Source organism: Hypanus sabinus, chromosome 14 (assembly GCF_030144855.1).
Source record: "Hypanus sabinus isolate sHypSab1 chromosome 14, sHypSab1.hap1, whole genome shotgun sequence".
Classification (NCBI taxonomy): Eukaryota; Metazoa; Chordata; class Chondrichthyes; order Myliobatiformes; family Dasyatidae; genus Hypanus; species Hypanus sabinus.
In genome coordinates this window covers 49,351,119-49,376,627 of record NC_082719.1, presented here as the reverse complement: position 1 = coordinate 49,376,627, position 25,509 = coordinate 49,351,119, and the positions used below count along the sequence as shown (strand labels likewise).

At 38.6% G+C, this 25,509-nt stretch overlaps 1 protein-coding gene across 2 annotated transcripts in view; it reads left to right on the top strand.

Annotated features, from left to right (window-relative positions):
* The window catches only part of LOC132404723 (gamma-aminobutyric acid receptor subunit alpha-2), a 176,960-nt gene extending 153,303 nt beyond the window's left edge, over positions 1-23,657 (top strand). For both annotated transcript variants that reach the window (XM_059989127.1, XM_059989128.1), the window contains 2 exons: positions 17,239-17,441; positions 20,554-23,657. In XM_059989127.1, coding sequence (XP_059845110.1) covers positions 17,239-17,441; positions 20,554-20,865 — 515 coding nt within the window. In that variant the 3' untranslated portion in view covers positions 20,866-23,657. The remainder of the gene's footprint in view (positions 1-17,238; positions 17,442-20,553) is intronic.
* The last annotated feature ends 1,852 nt before the right edge of the window (positions 23,658-25,509 follow it).

The following is a 25,509-nucleotide window of genomic DNA, read 5'->3' as shown; positions in this document are numbered from 1 at the left end:
TTGAAATAGAGGGTGACACAGTGGTACTGCAGGTACCACTGCCTTAGAGTCCCAACAACACCTCCAGCCCACCACACCTCCAACTCTGTATTTGATTTTGGATGCTGTCTGCATGAAATTTTTGTTTTCCTTGTGTCTGCATCGGCTTCCACTGTGTGGGCTGATTTCTCCCACAACCCAGTGATGGTGGATTGTTAGATTAATGGGATGGTTGTTAGATTGACCATGGTGTAGGTAACTGCTGGGAGACTCATGAAAATGGGCATAGAGATGTAGAGTTCTACAGCATTAAAAGAGGCCCTTTGACCCAACTGGTTTGTGTGGACCAAGATGCTCACCTAGGCTACTCTCATTTGCCCATGTTTGTCCCATATCACTCTAATGTTTTACTATTCACATACCTGTCCAAGTGTATTATTAATGTATCTGCTTCAATCATTTCCTCTGGTGGCTTGTTCCATATATGAAACCTCTGGGTGAAAACCTATGCAAAATCTATTTCTTGATTCTCCAACCCTGGGGATAATGACCACATGCATTCATCCTGTCTATGGACTTCATAATTGTAAAGATCTCTTTAAAATCACCTCTCATTCTCCTATGCTCCACTGATAGTTCTAGCTTGATCAACCTTTCTTCATAACTCGGTCCAACAAGTCCTGGCAACATTCTTAAGAACCTTTGCTGCATGCTTTCCAGTTTAATGGTATCTTCCATTTAGCAGTGTCACTAAAGCTGAACATAATATTCCAAATGTGGCCTCAGCAAAATCTTGTACAGCTTCAGTTTTACATCTTTACTCAGTACCCTGATTGATGAAGGCCAGCAGGCCACCACCCTGACTACCTGCGGCACCACTTTCAGAGAACCATGTATTTGTATATTAAAGTTTGTTTGTATTACAACACTTCTCAGGGCTCCACTGTTCACTGTGAAATTCCTATCCTCCTTATCTTCCCAGAACGCAACACTTCACAATGAATTAAACTTTTTGCTGTTCCTCAGCCTATTTACCCATCTGATCAAGATTCCACTGTAATTCTTTATATCCATCACCACTGACTACAATAACACCTATTTTCGTGTCATCTGCAAACTTTCTAACTGTTCTGAACTGTATGTTCTCACCCAAATTGTTGATATGACAAACAATATTGAGCATGAGTGAGAAATAATCGATGGCAAGGAAATAGTAGGGGCATGGGTGTGGTAGATAGGCCCTGAGAGTCAGCATAGCCTTGGATCAAATAACCTCCTAAAATATCATGTTAAAATATGAAATAAGTTGTAAATCTCATTTCTTCCATAGGGAGTAATGTCAGCAACTAGTCATTTGGCATGTCTGTACAATTGGCAACCTGCAATTTGACCAATTCTGGAATCAAACAATGCATACTGTAAAGAAACTCTCATGCTCCTTTTTCACAATTCTGCTAAAGCAGATATAGAAGTCATTTCTATCACCTGAAGTTTGTTCATTTGCAAGGATCAGCCTAGCTACAAAGTTGTATATTCAAGCTGGTATGATATTTCAGTACATTGATTAGGGAATCCTGCTTTGTCAGGGTGATTATCTTTTGGGTAAAGTGTCAGGGCCTCATTCTCCTATTCATGGTCAGGATTCATTTCTGAACCTGTATCACCTGTTCTGACAAGGTGTCTCCAACCTGAAACATTAACTTTGCTTTTCCCTCCAGCTGCAGCTTGACCTGGTGTGTGTTTCCAGAACTTTCTATTTTTATTATCTCTATAAGAAGATAGCCTTTAATTTGTGGTTCTTAGAACATGGCAGAGTGCAAATTGCCTGTTATTTTCTCTCCCAAACAACAGTTGTCTAGATATTCAAACTCTTCCACTATCTTCTTTTCAGTTCACAAGGGGGTCTGGTATGGCATATTAAAGCACAACATTACTTCAGAAAATATAACTGTAAGTAGGTTCCATGAACAAATCTACATCTACAGGACACCCTTAAACATTTTATTGTTGACAGATTATGTTTGATACTCATCATTTGTCTATGAACTATTTAGAAGTGTTACCATGTCCTGACTTCAGTAGAATAGATTTTGGAGCGAAAGTGTAAAGTAATGATGTTGTATAGCATATTTTGAGTTACTAGCAGGGACTTAATCCTGTGGCAGGTGATTTCACATCAAATATAATCTATCAAAAATAAAATTCTTCAGGCTGTCCTGTGGATGTGCCATGGTATGTTGTAAATATAAATTATTTACAAATGTAAACATTAATGGATGTTTTCTAAAGGGAAACCTACTTAAGTCATATTTTCTGCAGCAATGATAAGATTGTGCTTTAATATGCCATACCAGACACCCCTGTGAACAGAAAATAAGATAGTGAAAGAGTTTATTGAACATTATCTTACATGTTCTAGACATTATTAAATTACAAAGATAGTAATATCTTTGTTTCTACCACTGGGATTGTTATTGGCCGAACCCCATGGAGAGAGAATTGCATGGATTCCAGATTCATGGCAAGGCAATGAAGTAAAAAAAACAGCCACAAACAATCTGTTGGAAGAATTTAGCAAGTTGAGTAGTATCTGTGCAAGGAAAGGAATTGTTTACATTTTGGGTTGAATCCCTGCACCAGTCGTGATGCAGGATTTCAAACTGAAACGTCAGCAATTCCTTCCCCTCCTCCACAGATGCTGCTCAACCCGCTAAGATTCTCTAGCAGACTGGTTATTGGTGCACATACCACCATCTCTAGTCTTTGGTATCTTCAAATGCATCCTGTACTTCATACCATGAAGTTTGTTCTAACAGAGGTCATTTATGATATTTTTAAATTTGTTAACACTTGCCAGTATTGTAGAATATTATCATGATCCACTTTGCTTAGAATTATATTAGAAATATCACCAATTCGAAATGTTCTGGATTCTGAATGTACACAGAGCCAATGGAATTTCTGAAGATCTCATCAAATAGCATCAATTGTAAGTCTCTTTATGGTTAAAACATTTCATGCTTTAGTCTTAGGGCAACATTTTGTCACTTTAAAAGCTTTGCTTGTTTCATTCTCCAGGCTGCTACTAAGGGTGTTCAGATGGAACTCATGGAGTATTTGTTGAAAAAGATGAGATTTAGCATAAAGATTTTGTAAAGGCAAATTGAAATGAACAGCTGCTCCAAGTTATTATCATTATGTTCAAATAACAATTATGAATGTTATTCACATGCTTACACTTTGCTTTGGCTCATATTCTATTGTTCTTTAAGCACTGAGATAATCTATACAGAAAAATAAAGAAATAAAGTTTTGAGCAGCAAAACAATTTTAAGCAGCTAATTTAGCCACAGCTAGACTAGATCTGCCAGCTGTGGGTGCCCTAAAGTTAAGGGATCAGGTATGAATTTCATCCAGTCTCCAAGTTCATCCCTTATAAGACATTCATTGGTCCGATTGATAATTTCAGCAGCTAAGCAGAAGGTCAAATGCATTACCTTCTGCACTGCTGTATACAAGCTCAGAAGTTTGGAATATCCACTGCAACTGGCTAGTGCCTCCACACTAACTAGCCAGCTATCAGCATGATGGGGTCCCTAATGCCCCATATAAGTCTGTTGACCTAATTGTTGCCAAAATATCAGGAGCTCTTTTGTACAGGGAAGGTGAGGTGAGATTCTGTAGTGGTACAGTATTCAATATTATGTGTTTTATGTAAGGTTACATAGTGAGAAACTCTCTATTTTCAGAATTTTCAAAAGAACAATAAAGAAATTGCAGAGCCCTGTTTACGCAGTACATTCTTTTCTGAAATGCTTTGTGCAGAGCATAATAGATAAAGATTCAGCAGTTATGTACAAAAGAGAATTGGATAAGTGATTGTAAAATAAAAATTTGCACCAGTTTGTGGAGAGAGCTATGGGAATAAAGGGCAGCCTATTCTGTGAGCAAGATGTTCTATCACAATTGAATCGCGTTGTCTTCTAATTGTTCAGGGTAAGCAGCATATTGTATTTATCCCATTTTATCTGTAACTCCATTCATTTTTGAGCATGAAGCTTAAATGTCTATAATAATAGCCTATACATAAAGAATGTGTCGCTGGACCTAATATCCCTGAACTAATTGTTGCACCATGGGTTAGGAGCTAACCAGACAGCACCCTTTCACAACCTTGTCAGGAGGAACTGAGATACTAGCTGTAATAAATGAGGTTATATTCAGATGAATAATCACGAGTTGAAACACTTGCCTGACCTGCAGTGAACTTTCACTTTTGTGTCATTGATTTATTAATTGTACAGTGAAATTACATTCCAGACAGGTTCAATTTAAATGTAAATAAAATTCATTTGTGAAGGGTCTTATTAACATCTTCTAATCTGACAGGAGCTATGTGACCACCAGCTGAACAGTAGAGATGATAGCAGCTGGTAGAAGACATCACATACCTATGGAGGCAAGACCGAAGATATAATTAGGAGCTTGAATAGGCCATTCCATTCTTCAGATCTGCTCCTCTATTCATTGAGGTGACAGCTGATCTGATTGTGACTTCAGCTCTGAATTCCTATCTACCCTGATTACTTGTCATCCACTTGCCTATCTAGAATCTACAATGTTCATCTATACCTCAAGTTCTTTCAAAGATTCTGCTTCCATTGCCTTTTGCGGAACAGAGTTCCAAAGATCATAACCCTCCGAGAATTTTTTGCCTATTTCTGTCATATGACAGAGATCCTTTGGGATCATTAATCATTCTATCTATCTACCTGTCGTAAGATTTATTCAGAAATGAGAGGTACAAAGGGACCTGGGAGCACTAGTGCAGGGTTCCAGAAACATTGACTTGTTGGTTGGAGGGAAGGCAAATGCAATGTTAGCATTCATTTCAAAAGAACTAGAATATAAATGCAAAGATGCATCACTGAAGCTTTATAGGGCATTGGTCAAACCATATTTGAAATATTGTGAGTAGTTTATTTTTGTACAGTGGGGAGTAGGTTCTTCCATCCTTTCAAGCCATGAAAACCCCAATAACCTGATTAATCCTAATCTAACCACAGGACAATTTACAATGACCAATTAGGCGACCTCAAAGGTTCAATTTAATGTCAGAGAAATGAATACAATAATAATCATGAAATGCTTTTTCTTCGCAAATCATCCACGAAAACAGGGAGGTACCCCAAAGAATGAGCGACAGTTAAACATGAGAACCCCAAAGTCCCCCTCAGCTCCTCCCTCCCATGCGTAAGTGACAGCAAGGCAACGATAACTCTCTCCGACCCCCCAGCAAAAGAAACGCACCCACTACCGAGCACAAACGCGAGCTAAGCGATAGCAAAGACACAGACCTTGCAGTTACCCCAAAGACTATTGCATTTCATCTGCCATTTGACAAACCAGAGGTTCTCTTTCTTCCTAGTAAGGGAGAGGGAGGTGTCCCCCATTTTCACAGCCAGTGGTAGATATTACAACCCTCCGCTGGGTTAAGATGTTAAAAAGTCTGTTACATCACTTTTTACGAGCTGCGTGCCTGAAGATTGCAAAGACCTTGAGTTTTCGGGCCCACAGTGTAAGATTTTCCGGCCTCCCCGATGACACACGTGTCTCCTGCTGTGACACCGACCCTCAATCTGCCTGCCTCTGGAGCCCCGAGTTCTTAGGCGTCCAGACACTAGGCCTCCTCTCAGGCCGAACCCTTGGTGTGCCGAACAGCCGCCGGTCCTGAAAACCCGAGAACAGGTTGCATTCATGCAAAGGACCGAAATCTACATGTAACTCTAGGTCAAGGTCTTCAAAAGAACCCTGAAAGGGGAAAGTAGAGATATTAAAGATGGAAATAGAGCTGTTCCCAAAGATGCAAGCGAAGGAGTAACCATTTAGTGCCATCTTAACTCCACCTCCAAGAGAGTTGGTACATCTTTGGACTGTGAGAGGAAATCGGAGAAAACACATATATTCCATGGGGAGGATGTGCAGACTCCTCACAGGTGGCGTCAGAATTGAACTCCAAATTCCAGAATGCCCTGAGTGTCGTAACATCAAGATACCTGCTGTGCTACTGTTGCGCCCAACATCTTTATAATTTAAAACTTCAATATCTATACCTGCCTACTGTATTGAAGCAGGAAATTTCCTCCTAGCTTGATGATTGCCAAACCACTGCTACTAGAAACCACCAGGTTACCTTCTCAAAGAATCATATACTGTATGCCCTTTGCTTTTCTCAGTATTGTTTCTTAATTCATCACCTGAATTCACGTTATAGAGTGTTTCCTTCTATAACCTGAAGTCACATAAGGGCAGAAGATTATCAAGTCCCCTCAGTAGTGCTCCACTATTCCATTTCTTGTAATGATCGCTTGCAAGTAGCTGATTGACTGGGACACCACTTCTGTAACTAAGAGTAAACAACAAAACATAGAGTGAAACAGACTTTGTGCATCTGGAAGTGGCAGCAGGTTTGATCTTCTAAACGGTATTTGTGAACCAGCTTAGTTTTCCAACAAATTACTATTTTTGGTGCTTACTCACAACAACTAGATTTACTGGATTTAGTTTCATAGCATGATTTTATTGCTGGTCCATTAACTAATATCTCAGGGCCAGGAGCCAGGCCTGGCAGAACTACTCTGAAGTGAATTTGCAGAGGCTGTTGGCTTACAAGAGTTTGTACCTTTTTAAAAGGTTGTGTGAATGTGTTGGGGACCTCCACTCAGCTGATTTTTTTTTAAATTCCTTGTTTGAAAAATGTGTGTGTGTTTTTATGGTGGAAGTTAACTGTATGTTCACAGTTTTGATTTACTAGTGAAGATTCTTAAGGAAAAAAAGTCCAAATAGGTATTTCTGTTTTGTCTTAACTGTTTGGTTTGAGTTTCCATGGAATTGGTTTTAGAGAGAGTCCTGGATTTCACACTGGCCATGTAGGTTAAGGTGATGGAAATCTGTGCACCTCTATTCCAGATTTGAGGTGCCCACATTACAGAAAAAAATTGGCATTCAGTGCAATTGCTCATTAGTGGAAAGTTAAAATGGGACTTTGAGATAAACATTTTAGAAAATTGGAATATTTGGAGAGCAACCCTAAAAGTTTTTACTAATAAGAATGCTTTTTTTCCAGAACATAAAACATGTTGCTCAACACTAGACATACTTTTAGTTTGAATTTTTTTGAAAAAATAATTTTCATGCAATCATAGTGTTTGTCATGTAAATTACAAATGAAAGTTCAATTTAAGCATTGGGCTGGTCTAAAAATCAATTCAGGATTAATTTCCTCACCACCTTACAGCACATATTTATCAAATTAAAATGATTTGGTTTGTCAGCCCTGACACTGCAGGGTTGAGATGGAGTTGTAAGGGGTATTAAAATTTCTACCTTCTTTGCAGATAACCTTCATTGTGCTGGAGAACCACATGGGTGTCAGGATATGATGGCAAATGATCCCAAGGGACCATCTCTATCAAAACTAAAAATGGGGAGGTAGAAGGAGATCAGATAAAGCAATACCCAAGAACAAAGACACAAACAAAGGATGGTTCCTCACTAGTAGAGTATGGTGAGAGGAGAAGCAACTGTGAGGTATACGTAAGGGTAAAGGAACGCTGAGTTACAAAGGTGAAAGCTCATCAAAATTATCCTGAGGGGAATAAGAAAGCTACTGAGTCTGCAAAACAAGGTGTTGTAAATGGACAAGGCAGTTGCAGATCAGGAAAACTGGAAGACAGATGGAGTAACGGGTTATGGTTATGGATTTAAGAAGGGAAAAGTAAAAAGAAACACTAAATTATGATAATGGATAGAAGAAGCAGGAATATACAAAGTGCACAAATGTGTGTTTTCTAAAGACTGAACGGTCTTACGTATGTGAAATTTGTGGTTCCAGAGAAGAATGAAACCAAATGACCCACTGGTGTCATGACGTATGAGTTATCAGGGAGCTGAAAGTGCTCTGGAAGTGTGAAAGAAAAATATAAACCTTTAAGCACAAGATATCATTTAACCCATGATGAAGGAAAAAATATATATTTTTTTGCAATGAAATAAACTATGACTGGGGCCATGGTCAGCCGTGCTCCAGAGCCTTTACACTGGGAAAACGTGTCAACAGTGATGTCGTTACTAGGAGATGAACAAAAACAAGTCTTCTCAATGGATTTGGGTAATGCAAGGCGAACAAAGATGGAATAGAAATTCAAATTTGTATTATGCTGAGGTGGATGGTTTGACATGCATGAAAAAAATGTTAAGTATCCCAGAGGGTACAAATGTACAGTTCTTATGTAAAATTCTAAAGGTGACATTTTCAAGTATCCCTATGGGTATAATAATTAGTCAGCTGTTAGGTCTAATTATTGAATAGCCTTCAGGTAGTAATCACTGCAATCAGATCACAATTCTGTGGGATCACTGTCATGTGAATATGAGTGAGGCAGTGATTTGCTTGCGATATATCTATTTGGGCAATTATAACAAGTCTTTTCCAAAGGACGCTGTGATCATTATCAACTGTACGCAGGAGGACATTGCATAGGGAGAAGTAGAGTGAACAGGATTTATGATGTGGGCAAATATCATGAGAAGACTTGGATATCCTTACGTAACCCACCAACACATGCTATTATTATGAAGGGTACTAGCAAAGGGATAGATTTATCAAGATGCCATCAAGGGGGAGACCACTTGCCTTGCCCAGAAGAAATGACAAAACAGAAACTTGTGAATTCTGGTTTCGGTACTTATGAAAATTGTTCATTGTATATTTTGCCTGTGAATAATCAGTTCTTCTTGCAACATGCATTGGTGGGACGAACATATAGCAACATCAGCCACGAGTTGTACGAAAGGATGGAAGTGTCCTTTGGAATGTTACTATGTTGCCATTGGAAGCGTGACTCTAGATCTAGCTTTTAGAGAATGAACTTTGCTTCAGCCCGCAATAGAAATGGTAACACAGGAGAAATTCACAAGCCAGTGTAGTAATAAGGATCATTATTTGTGGGACTATGTTGTTTCCAAGTTGCCACAAATTTCTCACTTGACTGTAGACTGGACATGAGTTGTGGAGGAAGCAAGGGAGGTAATCCATCAAGGGACTAAGCACACACTGATAAGGCAAATGAAGTATTGAGTGACTCAGATTTTTGGAGGAAGTTTTGGAATTGGGGGTCAAATGTTCAGATACATCCATGGGTGAGATTGCATCACATGCTGCTGTAATAGTAATTTTATGTGCGTTGATAATTGTATTGCTTAATGTATATCAAATTAGAAGGTGGAAGGCTGAAATTATGCAAAAATTGGAGGGAACCATCATGAACTCCCACAGCCCCTGATGATCCCATGAATTCAGTCTGTGAGGACGATGTGCGAGCAGCCTTCAGGAGGGTGAACCCACGAAAATCATCCGGCCCAGATGGGGTACCTGGTTGAGTACTAAAGACCTGTGCTAATAAGCTGACTGGAGTGTTCACTGACATCTTTAACCTTTCGCTTTGGCAGTCTGAGGTACCCACCCTCTTCAAGCAGTCTTCAATTATAACGGTGCCTAAGAAGAATGGGGTGATTTGTCTCAATGACTATCATCCAGTAGCACTTATATTGACAGTGGTGACATGTTTTGAGAGATTGGTGATGAGATATATCAACTCCTGCCTGTTAAGTGACTTGATTCTGCTCCAGTTTTCCAACCGGAATGAAAGGTCCACAGTAGATGCAATCTCATTGGCTCTTCGCTCAACCCTGGAACATCCGGACAGCAAAGATGCATTCATCAGGACGCTTCTTATTGACTACAGCTCAGCATTCAACACTATCAAGCTAATCAATAACCTTTCCCTCAATACCTCCTTAAGCAATTGCATCCTTGATTTCCTCACAGTCAGGTTGGATTGGTAACATCTCCTCCACAATCTCTATTAGCACAAGTACACCACAAGTCTATGTGCTTAGCTCTCTGCTCTATCTGTTTAAACACCTATGACTGTGTGGCAATTTTGCTGATAATACCAGCATTGTCAGCTGAATCCAAGATGGTAATGAATCAGCATATAGGAGGGAGATTGAAAATCAGGCTCAGTGGTGCCATAACAACCTCTTACAAATGTCAGAAAAATCAAGGAGTTGATTATTAACTTCAGGAGAAGGAAACTAGAGGTCCATGAGCAGGGTTTATGGAGGATCCAAGGTTGAGAGGGTCAGCAACTTTAAATTCCTCAGTGTTATTAATTCAGAGGATCAGTTCTGGGCCCAGCATGTAAACACAATTACAAAGAAAGCACAACAGCATCTCTACTTCCTTAGGAGTTGCGAAGTTTTGGCATGACATCTAAAACTTTAACATACTTCTGTAGGTGTGTAGTGGAGAGTATATTGACTGGTTGCATCTCAGCCTGGTATGGAAATACCAATGTCCTTGATCAGAAAATCCTACAAAAGAAATGGATATGGCCCAGTCCATCACGGGTAAAGCCTTCCCCACCATTCTGTACATCTACAAGAAAAGCTGTCACAGGAAAGCAGCATCCATCTTCAAAGTCACCACCACTAAGGACATGTTCTTTTCTTGCTGCTGCTATCAGGAAGAAGGTGCAGGAGTCTCCGTACTCACTTCACCAGTTATTATCTCTCAACCATCATGTTCTTCAACCACGGGATGACTTCAATTGCCCCATCATTGAAATGTTCCCACAACCTATGAACTCACCTTCAATGACTCTTCCTCTCATGTTCTTGATATTTATTGCTTATTTATTTATTATCATTCTTTCTTTTTTGTCTTTTCCACACTGGTTAAAAGCCTATGTGATCTTTCATTGATTCTGTTAAGGTTATTATTCTATGGATTTATTGAGTATGCCCGCAAGACTGAATCTCAGGGTTGTGTATGGTGACCTACATGTACTTTAATAATAAATTTACTTTGAACTTCATATAATAGAAGAGATAGTATAAAAATTGTGAATCCAGTAAGTAAATATAATGTAAATGTAGCGCACCTGCTGGGCGTTCAAGTCAACACAATGCGAGGAGAATAATGATCCTAAGATAAATATCTTTGGATCAAAAGAAGGGAAATGTTGGCCAAAAAGAACTACAATCAGTGAACAGCAATGTGAGACCATCATTGCAGTTGCCATTTTATGAACTGTTTGATGAACTTTTTCTTCTTCTGAGCAGCTGAACGTGGGCATAAGGAGTTTCTGCGAAATATCTGCTACACCTGAAACTATTCTCAGATATTCTGCCAACGACGTAGGCAGGAAGAGGGATGAGGTCCTGAAGTGTGAGTTTTGGGAACTAGGCAGAAGGCTGAAGAACAGGATCTCAAGGGTGGCATTCTCAGGATTGCTACCAGTACTACGTGATAGTGATGGTAAGAATTGGAGGAGATAGCAGTTGAATGCTAGCAAGAGGATTTGGTGCAGGGGAAGGGTTTTAGATTTTTGGACCATTGGGATCTCTTCTGGGGAAGGTGGGACCTGTACAGATTGGATGGGTTGCACCTGAACTCTAGGGGGAGCAATATCCTTGCTGGTAGGTTTGCTAGCATGGTTCGGGAGGGTTTAAACTAATTTGCAAGGGGGATGGGACCAGGAGCGATAGAGCAGTGAAAGAAGTGCATGGAGTAAAGCCAGATCTAACATATAGAGAGGCTTTGAGGAAAGAGCAGCAGAAGAAAGGGTATAAAGGTAGTAAGGTAGAAGGGCTAAAGTGTGTGTACTTCAATGCAAGAAGCATCAGGATCAAAGGCGATGAACTGAGAGCTTGGATACATACATGGAATTATGATGCAGTGGCCATTACGGAGACTTGGCTGGCACCAGGGCAGGAATGGATTCTCAATATTCCTGGATTTCAGTGCCTTAAAGGGGATGGAGAGGGGGGAGAAAGGGGAGGAGAGGTGGCATTACTGGTCAAGGATACTATTACAGCTGCAGAAAGAGTGAGTAATGTAGCAGGATCCTCTTTTGAGTCAGTATGGGTGGAAGTCAGGAACAGGAAGTGACCAGTTACCCTACTGCGGGTATTCTGTAGACCCCCCTAGTAGCAGCAGAGATACCGAGGAGCAGATTGGGAGGCAGATTTTAGAAAGGTGCAAAAATAACAGGGTTGTTATCCTAGGTGACTTTAACTTCCCTAATATTGATTGGCACTTGATTAGTTCCAAGGGTTTAGAGGGGGCAGAGTTTGTTAAGTGTGTCCAGGATGGATTCCTGTCACAGTATGTTGACAGGCTGACTAGGGGGAATGCCATACTAAATCTAGTATTAGGTAACGAACCAGGTCAGGTCACAGATCTGTCAGTGGGTGAGCATCTGGGGGACAGTGATCACCGCTCCCTAACCTTGAGCATTATCATGGAAAAGGATAGAATCAGAGAGGACAGGAACATTTTTAATTGGGGAAGGGCAAATTATGAGGCTATAAGGCTAGAACTTGCGGGTGTGAATTAGGATGATGTTTTTGCAGGGAAATGTACTATGGAAATGTGGTCGATGTTTAAGGATCTCTTGCAGGTTGTTAGGGATAAATTTGTCCCAGTGAGGAAGATAAAGAATGGTAGGGTGAAGGAACCTTGGGTGACAAGTGAAGTGGAAAATCTAGTCAGGTGGAAGAAGGCAGCATACATGAGGTTTAGGAAGCAAGGATCAGATGGGGCTATTGAGGAATATAGGGTAGCATGAAATGAGCTTAAGAAGGGGCTGAGAAGAGCAAGAAGGGGGCATGAGAAGGCCTTGGCGAGTAGGGTAAAGGAAAACCCCAAGGCGTTCTTCAATTATGTGAAGAACAAAAGGATGACAGGAGTGAAGGTAGGACTGATCAAAGATAAAAGGGGGAACATTTGCCTGGAGGCTGTGGAAGTGAGCAAGGTCCTCAATGAATACTTCTCTTCGGTATTCTCCACTGAGAGTGAACTTGATGAAGGTGAAGACAATATGAGTGAGGTTGATGTTCTGGAGCATGTTGATATAAAGGGAGAGGAGGTGTTGGAGTTGTTAAAATAGATTAGGACGGATAAGTCCCTGGGGCCTGATGGAATATTCCCCAGGCTGCTCCACGAGACAAGGGAAGAGATTGCTGAACCTCTGACTAGGATCTTTATGTCTTCGTTGTTGACAGGAATGTTACCTGAGGATTGGAGGGAGGCGAATGTGGTCCCCTTGTTCAAAAAAGATAGTAGGGATAGTCCAGGTAATTAGAGACCAGTGAGCCTTACATTTGTGGTGGGAAAGCTGTTGGCAAAGATTCTTAGAGATAGGATCTATGGGCATTTAGAGAATCATGGTCTGATCAGGGACAGTCAGCATGGCTTTATGAAGGGCAAATCGTGCCTATCAAGCCTGATAGAGTTCTTTGAGGAGGTGACCAGGCATATAGATGAGGGTAGTGCAGTGGATGTGATCTACATGGATTTTAGTAAGGCATTTGACAAGGTTCCACATGGTAGGCTTATTCAGAAAGTCAGAAGGCATGGGATCCAGGGAAGTTTGGCCAGGTGGATTCAGAATTGGCTTGCCTGCAGAAGGCAGAGGGTCGTGGTGGAGGGAGTACATTCAGATTGGAGGGTTGTGACTAGTGGTGTCCCACAAGGATCTGTTCTGGGACCTCTACTTTTTGTGATTTTTATTAACGACCTGGATGTGGGGGTAGAAGGGTGGGTTGGCAAGTTTGCAGACAACACAAAGGTTGGTGGTGTTGTAGTTAGAGTAGAGGATTGTTGATGATTGCAGAGAGACATTGATAGAATGCAGAAGTGGTCTGAAAAGTGGCACATGGAGTTCAACCCGGAGAAGTGTGAGGTGGTACACTTTGGAAAGACAAACTCCAAAGCAGAGTACAAAGTAAATGGCAGGATACTTGGTAGTGTGGAGGAGCAGAGGGATCTGGAAGTACATGTCCACAGATCCATGAAAGTTTCCTCACAGGTAGATAGGGTAGTTAAGAAAGCTTATGGAGTGTTAGTTTTCATAAGTCAAGGGATAGAGTTTAAGAGACGTGATGTAATGATGCAGCTCTATAAAACTCTAGTTAGGCCACACTTGGAGTACTGTGTCCAGTTCTGGTCACCTCACTATAGGAAGGATGTGGAAGCATTGGAAAGTGTACAGAGGAGATTTACCAGGATGCTGCCTGGTTTAGAGAGAATAGATTATGATCAGAGATTAAGGGAGCTAGGTCTTTACTCTTTGGAGAGGAGGAGGATGAGAGGAGACATGATAGAGGTGTACAAGATATTAAGAGGAATAGACAGAGTGGACACCCAGTACCTCTTCCCCAGGGCACCACTGCTCAGTACAAGAGGACATAGCTTTAAGGGAAGGGAAGGGAAGTTCAAGGGGGATATTAGAGGAAGGTTTTTCACTCAGAGAGTGGTTGGTGCGTGGAATGCACTGCCTGAGTCAGTGGTGGAGGCAGATACACTAGTGAAGTTTAGACAGGTATATGGAGGAATTTAAGGAGGGGGGGTTATATGGTAGGCAGGGTTTGAGGGTCAGCACAACATTCTGGGCTGAAGGGCCTGTAATGTGCTGTACTATTTTATGTTCTATATAAGAATTGTGTTAAATGGCAGGTTTGTAGAAGTAATCTCATCAGCCTAAATTGAAGTTGAATGCCATAAAACAATACTGCCTTGTAGCCCAGGGCTACATCCAGTAGGAATCTGACAAAAGTCAGCCAGATTACCTTAGCCAACAAATTTGAAACATAGATTGACCTGATGAGGAAAAATATAAAGATAGAGGATCTTGGGAGCTCAGGCAGTGGCAACTCTTTGGAGACCAAATATTGTGGTTGTGGAGCATCCTACATCAGACATGTGGATATCACATCCGGGCTATGACAAAAACCTGGCCAGCGTAGAGTTTTTCCCAAAAATTACCTTCTCCATTCTTTGATTGTTCATGCAGGAAATCTAGTAGGTGTGTGCACAATTATTCAGTTGTATAAATTCACATGCTTGTAAACCTGAATCAATAAAGCTACTTGTCAGTAAGTACAGATCCTCACTCTGCCTAACTGATCATTATTATTTAGGACTAACCCTTGTAACAATACAATAAAAATGATTACGTAGATAGTGTGAAAACAGAGTAGTGAGGTGGTGTCTAATAGGTTCATGAACAGTTCAGAAATCTGATGACAAGGGGAAGAAGCTGTTTCTATAACATCGAATGTGGGTCTTCATGTTCCTGTACTTCCTCCTTGATGGTCAGAAAGAGAAAAAGCATGTCCTAGATGGAGAGTCCTTAATGATGGATGTTGCCTTTTGAGGCACTGCCTATTGAAGATGTTCTCAATGTGGGGGTGGCTTGTGCCCTTGATGGCGCTGGTTGAGTCTCTCACCTTCTGCAGCCTTTCTCGATACAGTGCATTGGATCTTCCATGCCAGACTTTGATACAACCAGTCAAAATGTTTTTCCTTGTACTTTTGTAGAAATTTGCTCGTCTTTGGTAACATACTGTACCAATCTCTAACTCCTAATGAAATATAGCCAATGGCATGCCTTCTTTGTAATTATACCTACTGCATTCACTATCTCTGTAGCAACATATTTTAAGTCTTTGAGACACAGGCAATCAGGCCCAAGTGGGTTCTCAATCTTAAACTCCTTCAGTTCGCCTGAATTTGTTTTCTTTTTATTGATGCAGATTGTTTTAAGTTCTTCTCTTAATGTAACACTTTGAATAACTATTATTATTGGGGTTAGTAAAAACTGGTAGCCCTGTGAGTATATGAAAACTACGTTTTCTGACAACTGAGATGGCAAGATCAAACTGAGGATGAATGTTTTCTGTTGTACATTATTTGGGAAAGTCTATTGCTAAGAGAAAGGTACTATCTCAACAGAGAATCTTCAAAAATTGTAGACTTGAATTTCACATTGGGTTTTAAGACACATAGAAGTGCTCAAGATGTTACAGTATTTTCAATTGCATGACACTTTATTTACTGAGCTGTGCAACAGAATTTTTGTCCCTTTGTATTTTGATTAAGAGGGTTGCAGATTACCAGGGCTGTTTCTTGTTTGTCGTAAAGTGAGAATATTAATGGTAAAAACATTTCCAGCCTTTCCTTAAAATCTGGAAGTCAGCAGGTTATTGTTGCATTTGCAGATGTAGACACTTCTTGGCTTTCACCATAAGCTCAGCAGAGGCTTTCATGTTAATATTAGGTCCATTATTCAGAAAGGCACTGGATCAAAATGTTCCTTATAGGGATGCTTTTAATTATATGTGTTGTCTGGACTCCAGAAACAGTTACTTTCCCCAAGAGGTAAGGCAGATCCACACCTTCACCCCATGAACCCACTGCTCCACACCCCCACCACCTGTCATATCCTATCAATCCCTGTCACAGTCATCTTCTGTACAGACATTTCTGTGCCTAGTGTCACTTTATGGACATACAATCTATCTATGTATATAAGCTATATTTTGTATTTGTTACGTATTTTTATTATGGTGTTCTTTATCTTTTTGTGTTTTGGATGCATCGGATCCAGATTAACAATTATTTCATTCTCCTTTACAGTTGTATACTGGAAGTTACGTTAAGCAATCTTGAATCTTGATTTCCATTCAGTCAGAAAAGAAGCCATTCAATTTTTAAATAAAAAGGGAAGTCATTCAAGTGTTTTGGGATAGGTCAGAGCATATGCGTAATGTCCTGAAGAAGGGTCTCAGCCTGAAACATCAACTATTTACTCTTTTCCACACATGTTCCCTGAGCTGCTGGTTCCTCCAGCATTTTTTGTATGTTGATTTGGATTTCCAGCATCTGTAGATTTTCTTATGTATGTAAGTAATGTGCTCTTTGCAAGAGAAGAAAAAACATTTGTTTTGCTATGTGGTACTAGTATTAACTTGGACTAAATAAAGCATTTAGTCTTGTAAAGGTCATTGCAATTCAGATTTATTAAAATAGCAGGAATTGTACCTCAGGCACCAAGAGGAAGCAACCTGTAGCTTTTTGTCATATAAAACTTCACGTATTAATGGACTATGGAAGATTGCTAATTCAAATGTGAATTAAAATGAGGTATGCTTTGTTATAATACCTTGTAAAAGAGCACATCTGCAGCATTAATAAAACCATTGTGTATGCTTTGTTGCTAACAATAATTTTGCTTTATTTTATGCTAGGACAAGAAAATAAGCATAAAAGAGCTTTTTTTGGATTTTTATATTCTGCAGATAGGTATAAAATGATGGGATCTTCTCTAATGGTATTTGGTTTTATTCCAGGAGTGACAACAGTGCTTACAATGACAACTTTGAGTATCAGTGCTCGAAACTCTCTTCCTAAAGTTGCTTATGCAACCGCCATGGACTGGTTTATTGCAGTCTGCTATGCATTTGTGTTTTCTGCACTAATAGAATTTGCCACAGTGAACTATTTTACAAAGAGAGGCTGGGCTTGGGATGGCAAAAGTGTTGTGAATGATAAGGTAAGGATTTCCTTTATCTTCTTTAATGGAATCATAATATGGAAAGTAATGACATAATATGTAATATATATTACATAATACACTCTCCTTCATGGCTTAATGGGTAAATGCAGTGCATAATACACTACAGAGCAATAGAGGTTAGAAGGGTGCCAGACTTACAATGCTAAGCTTGCTAATGCAAGTCAATGGGGAAATGAAATGTAAAAACTTTCAGCATTGTAATAGTAGGAATGAAAAGAAGGGCCAGGATATGGGCTCTATATCATTTTCCATTGAGTGCTGTTGCAAAGGTGTTAACAAGGCAAACACCAGATCAGCCTCACCTGTGAGGCCATAGCAATTTGTGTTGACTTGCATTTATTATATCATGATAGGTGCATGAACCCAAGTACAATTAAGGTTCTAGAGGGTAACCAGTGGTGAATGATCTATTCCCCTCTATTGCAATGGGAATAAGTGATGTTTGAGCACCTCTGAATTTTGATGTTACTATTTAATTGGATGAATGCAAATTGACAGCCTATTTTCTGTTCCATTAAATAAATCACGAGGAGTGGTAATTCACTCACAGCAATTTTATGCTCTAATCATATTCTTTAATCTGTTTTAAAATGCTAAATGTATATAAATAACATGATTTGTAATTAGGAATTTCATTGAATGATGAAAATAAATGGCTCATCAAATCCATGTGTTCAGTTATAAAGTATTGTTAGTCTAACTTTCTTACTGTTGCTTAGAGATGATCATAATCTGATACAAGGAGTATTAGCTAGTTACAGGAGGCATATTTGAACTACAGTCACACTAAGATTTTTCTTATCCCTCCCCCAAAGTATGATAAGCTAAGGATCATTATGCATGAAAGGCAATGTAATTACAGAGCTGTTTCAAAAATAAAATTTAAATTCAGTTTCTCCATAACATTCACAATGTGGAAATGCATTACCTTCCTCTTAGTAACATTTCACCCACTGACAATGCAGCTTTAGAAATACATTTAGCTAAAGTGTCCAGAAATAATTTTACCCATTGTTGTAAAATGTCTGAGTGCAAAGCAAGACATTTGTCTTTTTGTTATTGACTGGTCCCCAGATTTTGCATTGCACTCTATTTTTACTTGCCGTAGTTCATTACTTTTCCATACATAACAGTCGCTTTACATACCAGTATGCCAGCATGTTCAGAAATAGTCTGCTACTTTGGGAAACCACACCAGCGTCATCTGATCTTGTAAGGGATCATTATGCTTGCTTCATTGTCAAAGCACCTATCAATTAGTTGTGCAGTTGGATTTTCCTACTAGAAACAAAAAGAGATACTTCTTAAAAATGGAACTTGGAATGCAAAATCCCCTATAACAAAATAGTAATTTAATAGATATTTGCACCTTCTGATGAGGTCTAAAGTACATCTTTTCAGGAATTAACTATATTCATGAAATAATCTTAGAGAAGGGAGACCAAATAGAACGTAATTAATACTTACAAATTCTGAGATAAGACTAGATATAGACTCTTAATTTTCTTATTGCTTAAAGCATTATAAGATTTCAAACTACAGATAAATGCTGACTCACACCGAAGTCAGATCACCAGAGTGGGAGAAACTTATCTTCAGTCGCCGGTGCTACACTAAAATAAGAGTATTTTTCCATTAGTAACACCCTCTGTATGTTAGTTATATTAACTTAATTGAGACTAAGTGTTTGGATTTGAGTAAAACCATAGCCTAGTAGCATACTATCCTTCAGTGCTGACAACCTAAGCAGAATTTCTTCTTCATTTTATTAGATATTTTGCTTCACCACTTTAATAAGATAAGTTTCCCAAAGGGGCTGTCAATTTGCTGATACAATTTTTGATTTGGGATCTGTGAAGTGAGGAGATTAAAAAAAATACAAATAGTTTTGTAATATCACTTTCAAATTCCACTAATATCTCACAGGAAGCTAACACATTTTACTTTTTGAGAGTGGATCAGTTAACACAAAATTGGTGTTTATTACACTTTACACTGTTAATTAAATTTGGCAGAGATTAAAGCAAATTGCTTAATTAAATCATGCTTACAGATTTATAAAAAATTGAGGTGCATTTCTGCCTTGAGTAGTAGCAGTTAGCTTCACACTCAGTTCTCAACTTCCTTGAAATTAAATCTCTGTATTACTGACCCAATTAATGCCAAGTTGCTGATCTTTGCAAGACAAATTATACAGTGCAAATTTCATTGTCTATCTGAAGACACAGGGTTTCTTGATGAGGGAAATTACAGTTGATAGTCATATGCATCACAAAAACTTTGTCAAATATTTGTACTAACATACGAATAGCTTAATAACATTTTAGATGAAGTCATCTATCTTGCACGTTGGTGTACAGTTAAATACGAATTTGATAGATCAGTAGCATTTCACAATACCAGTGCGAAAGTTTGAGACCAGATTGGTAGTTTAGAAATATTTCCTTGGAGATTTAGAACATAGTTCTTCAAAACATTAGTTTATTTTAATCCAAATTTATGAATGCATTTTGATGAAGTGACTGATGTATTTTAGTTCACATTTAGATATTTTCATATAAAAAATTGCAAAGGGATCCAGGAAGGCCAGTCTTCTTGCCTGACAAACATTTACGATGCTTTGGATTTTCTTTTTATCCTTTTACCAGCAAGCTCAGTATTATTATCTATCACTAGTTGCCCATGCACCAAGTTGTTTCATTGTCCATTATGGAAAGCCATTAAGATTTGGACATAATGCTGGAGCACAAGAGTCACATTTCAGTCAGATTTTCCTGAAGAACTTTAGTGAACCAAATGGGCCTTAAAGTAGCAATGTATAAGTTTATGGTCACCATACTTATTTAGTAAACTCAGGTGCATTTAATTAATTAAAATTTAAGCCCCAGTTGCTTTGATAGGATTTAAATATGTCTGAAGTTTAAGCTTCTCAGTACCATATGCACTATGCTAGTCTGCTGTTTACTAATGGGCTAGCTCTTTGAAAGCACTGACTTGGATAAGATTGACCAAATTCTATGCTGTATGGCATGATTATTTTCCATGAAATATTGTAGAAATTAAAGAATGGTTTCACTTATTTTCACAGAAGAAAAAGAAGGCTTCTGTAATGAAGAAAAATAATGCATATGCAGTGGCAGTTGCCAATTATGCACCTAATATCACTAAGGACTCAGTATTGCCAACGATTGCAAAGAGTGCAACTGCAGAGCCAAAAGAGGCCAAACCAGAGACCAAACCACAAGAGGCCAAGAAAACATTTAACAGCGTAAGCAAAATTGATAGAATGTCCAGGATAATGTTTCCAGTTTTATTTGGGACTTTCAATTTAGTGTACTGGGCTACATATTTAAACAGAGAACCTGTTATTAAAGAGATAAAGAATGATGCCACAAAATAATCATTGATGCATTTTAAGGCATGTGGAATTTCTAACAGATGATGATGCCAAATACAACCGGTAATTGCTAATCTATGTACTTTGGTATGTTTTTAACAATAAGCTTTTACTTTGTCATGTTTCATTCAGAGAAGACTTGCAAAATCCATACAACCCATGTGTCAATTACTTAAAAAAAATTCAACTGCAAAGTCAGTGAAGGCACAAATGGATCAAGTTATTGGACACTGAAAGAATTAGTTATGGCAAAGGACACAGATCATTTTAATAGAGGACAGTAACCTGGCTAAGTGGAGCATTCATTTGCTGTAGAACCTGCAGGATTTTTATTTCATTGTGATCAGCGGACAACAAATCTTGGAGGCTTTTGCTTTGGGTCTGTCATCATTCAGCCAAGTTACTGTCCACGTACAGGTTTGAAATCTGTTTCCATAACATGTGATGGAAAAAGCTTGGGGTTTTAATTTCAAACACACAACTGTTTACAAGGTTTTGCATTGCAGATACATAAAATCAAAGGAGTTCATATGTTAGCACTTATTGGTTGAATTAAACAATTAGGTTACACTCCTATGATTTTTTTATGTAATACCACATGTTATATAAAAAGTGTTGATGGTTGAAAGTAGTATCTAGTGATTTTTAATTTCCTGTGTCTAGTACACAATTTACATTGGTTTCAGTGCAAAACTTTAAATTGTAAAAAAAATGTTTCTATATCGTGCAAGAGATGCTTTATGTTTAAAGATACACAAAAGCTAGGTTTCTCAAAAAAATCTTATAACACAACTTTAATGTTTACTTTATTGTATTTCTTCCACATTTGTTTTGTGCTACCATTTTGGTTTTAATGTTGAATATGACGCATGTGATTTGGGGATTTGCATGATGATACCGGTACCAAGGTCACAAAGCAGATTTTGTGACTAACCCAACAATGGCATCATACAATGCACAGAAAATATTGCCTCAGTAAACACATTAACACCTCTGAAATCCATTTTATCTTCTGAACCAACTTTAACAATGCAGAACCTTGAGGGATACAATAAAGAAAAATGAACCCAAAGCTGTGTTTGATAGATTTTCTTCCATAAAGTCAAGATTGTGAAAAAAGTTTAAAAATTAGAGGATTTCAATTTAAGTAACAAAATAATTTTCTCCTAGAGTCATTTTAAAATACTAGAATGACTGCAATTCTTAAAAGTTAACAACCTGCCAAATTGTAAATATGAACAGTGAATGCCATTTACTTCTCTGTGTGTTTTTTTTAAATTAACTAACAAGTGGATTAAATGAGGTAAACTGTTGGCAAGTTATGGGTTTTGCAGAATGGCTTTGTCATTGACAGAGATTCTTTTAAGGATGGTGGAAGATTGATGGACCAATTTTACTCAGGACTGGTAGCTGGTTATGACGGGGCTGGAGCTGTAGATGTTATCAAATCATAGAGAAGCATAGATACATACAGCACAGAGACAGGCCGTCCAGCTCATCTGTGTCTGTGTTGGCCATAAAGTACCTATCTATACTAATCCCACTGCTCAGGATTAGCCCAAATCCTTTGCTGCCGTGACATTAATAAATAATTAGTAATTACTGCCTGGTTCAAGATTCAGGATGAGTTTCCATTTGCTATTTTTCTGCCCATTTTATGCTAGCTAAAAACAATTGTCCTCATCATCACTCCACTAATAATCTTCAATATCAATGGAAACCTTAATAATTACTCCGTCTGCAATCACATCCATATTGTTTATACACATAAGTGACAAACAAAAAGACCAAGGGTCTCAAGATCAAGCCCCTCAGTTACCCGGATTTCAATCACAAAAACAACCCCTCTTCCCCACCCCCCCCCCCCCCCACCAGCTGTCAACCTTCTATCTTACCATTTAAAACAATCTCCCATGTAGAACCTTATCAAAGGGCACACTGAAATCAATTTAGACTACATCACTGCACTACCTTCATTGACACTCTTTGTCAACTCTTCAAAAAAATGTTCACTAACGTTTGTGGACAGGATCTCCCATTAATAAAATGGTGCTGACTATTTTTGATCAAATCCAGATTGTTCAAGTGCAAAGTAAGACCATCAAATTTTTTTCCATTATGTTTCCTTATCAGCTTATAAATACCTGCCTTTTCCCTGCTGATCTGAAGAGAGGTAGAGAGCCCACTGGCTGTCCTCCAGTCATATGGAACTCTTCAGTGGATGGAGGAGGATTGAATATTTCTGTTAAAATCCCCGCAATCTCCTCCATATGGCTGGTTGGAGTGCGAGAATCCTCAATCCCAGATTTAATTTGCTTTGCACAACAGGATTCCAAATGGTCTTTGCAATAAATTTGCAAATTTCCCCCATCTTTTTTGTGTGCCTAGACTCAGATTACTGGTACAGCTACTCAGTAAAACAAGGTGGAGCATTAACAGTAGAACAGCCATTATGGCTCAATTTTCCATTTGGCGCTGGTAATAGGATCGAGAGTCATATTTTTAAAGAAGTCGGTATTAGGTATGCATCCAGAACACCCAAGTAACATTGAAATTCAGTGCCGTTTTGGTGCAAGGAAAGTGTTAAAAGAGTTTCAGAAGTTTTAATTCCAAAGGTATTGAATTAAATTCTACCTGCCCCTTATCCAATCAGAGTATCAGATTTAGAAAGAGGATAGAAGCTGCTGAGGATGTAGTTGGAGTAAGTGGCTCTCTCATTCTTCAGGATTTTAGACCACAATGGTGTTATGTTAAGTGAAGAAAATTAAAACTTTGGACAAAGACCTATGAAAGAATAGAGAAAATTATGTTATTCTAATGTTTATTTATAATGCATGCAACTAGAAATAAATTGAGCTTTAATTATGCGGAAATAAAATTATGTGCAGTATAAAGTGGACAGTTAGCATATCTCATTTATTATGTGGTGTCCTTTCATAAATTTTCCCTTTGGGATTATTCCATTTTGAAGTAGAGGTTCTAATTTGAGAAGTTGAGTTTCTTAGTTCACAGCTTTGGAAACATCCTTACAAGCACGGCAGATATTTTCCTATATGAACTATAAATGCCAAAGAACATATCTCAGCCTGCTATCTTATCTAATAATGAATGCGGATTGGCTGCATTGCTCCAATTAAGGATGTTATAGATTGCATGCTCACTAAGCAATAGTGAATGGAAAGTACAACATTACTACGTAATTACTTCTGGTATTGGTCTGATCAAAAGAAATTTAATAACCCATCTCTGCTTCAGTAATGCAAACCTTTAAATAAATTGGACTTTTTTTTGGGCTCACTAATATGGACTGCATATGTGTCTCAAATTACTTTCTTAACATAATTTGAAATATCAGTGAGAAGTAAATATTAAGTTTTTATAGATATGTACAGTAGTATATAGCCGGCGTGGTTTACTGGCATCCACTCTGAACATCAAGGCAAGTGGTCCCGGGTTCAAATCCAGCTGGCTTTTTGTACACTTTTCTTCGGTGCTATCAAGCTATCAACTCGACCTCATAAAAAAGGAGACAAGTGCTAAAGAAATGGCAATGGCTGCCCAGTACGCCACATGGCGTGAAGAGGAAAAAAAATCTTACGCAGCATGACTTTAAATCCATTTACCCTATTGCTTGTGAAAATGATGTTTGCATCATTAATCCTGACCAGAATTCAATGAAGCCACAATATTCCCAACATTGTAGGTGAACTTCTATTATGAAGGAGGAGATTTTTGTGTACATTAATCAGTTAGAATTTCCAAGGAGCTATTTCCTGTTCATTGATCACTTGTGTAGAAAAGTGGCAGGAATGCTGAAAAAAATGACATAAATGACAGTGTACATTAGGTTTATGCTGAGGTTGTAATTCACTAAGTTTCCCCCCACCATCCATGGAAAATCTATTCTCTACTCTTACGCGATTATTTAATAATTTTTTTATTTAGCATAATCTTCATGGAAAATACAGGAACATATTATTCATTTTAATTCTATTACAGTTATGTTCGTATGTCTGCTTGCCGAAAGACATTTGCAAGATAAGACATTAAATAAGGTGTTTCAGGATTAATAAAATGAGTTATTAATATGTTACTCATTTAGGAGATTTTAATTTCCAAAGAAAAAGCTGGGAAGTTGTTTTGGATTTGCAATCTATGTGGGATACCAGCTGATTCAAATGGCCAAATCAAGTTAACATTTAGCAGTCCACCTGAAATGGGCACAGAGAGGCATAGGTGACAGACAAGTTTGGATTACACATCTACTTACACTCAATTAAGGCATCAGTGGGATCTGCTGGCAGCAGAGTTTAATGAAGCCTGGAGAAATGTGGCTGTCCCTCCTTATCACGTAAAGGTAGGGTTTCTAGTCACCATTTTGTCCTGCCCATAGATATTATTAGCTAGGACATCAACATTGTATGCGCCAGATATTAAGCCAATAAATTTATCGCATTACTTTTCTATCTTTTAAAGCAATGCATTCTGGATGTTCATGAAATTAATTAATTGGGTACACCTTTCCATTTGTAGGTTGAGAACTGGACTCTGAGCAACAATTGCTGCTGTCTGGTTTAAAACTTTGCTTTGAGCCTGAGATTTGATGCTCACAAGGCAGTGGTTTTGCATTTCTCCAATGTGGAAGTG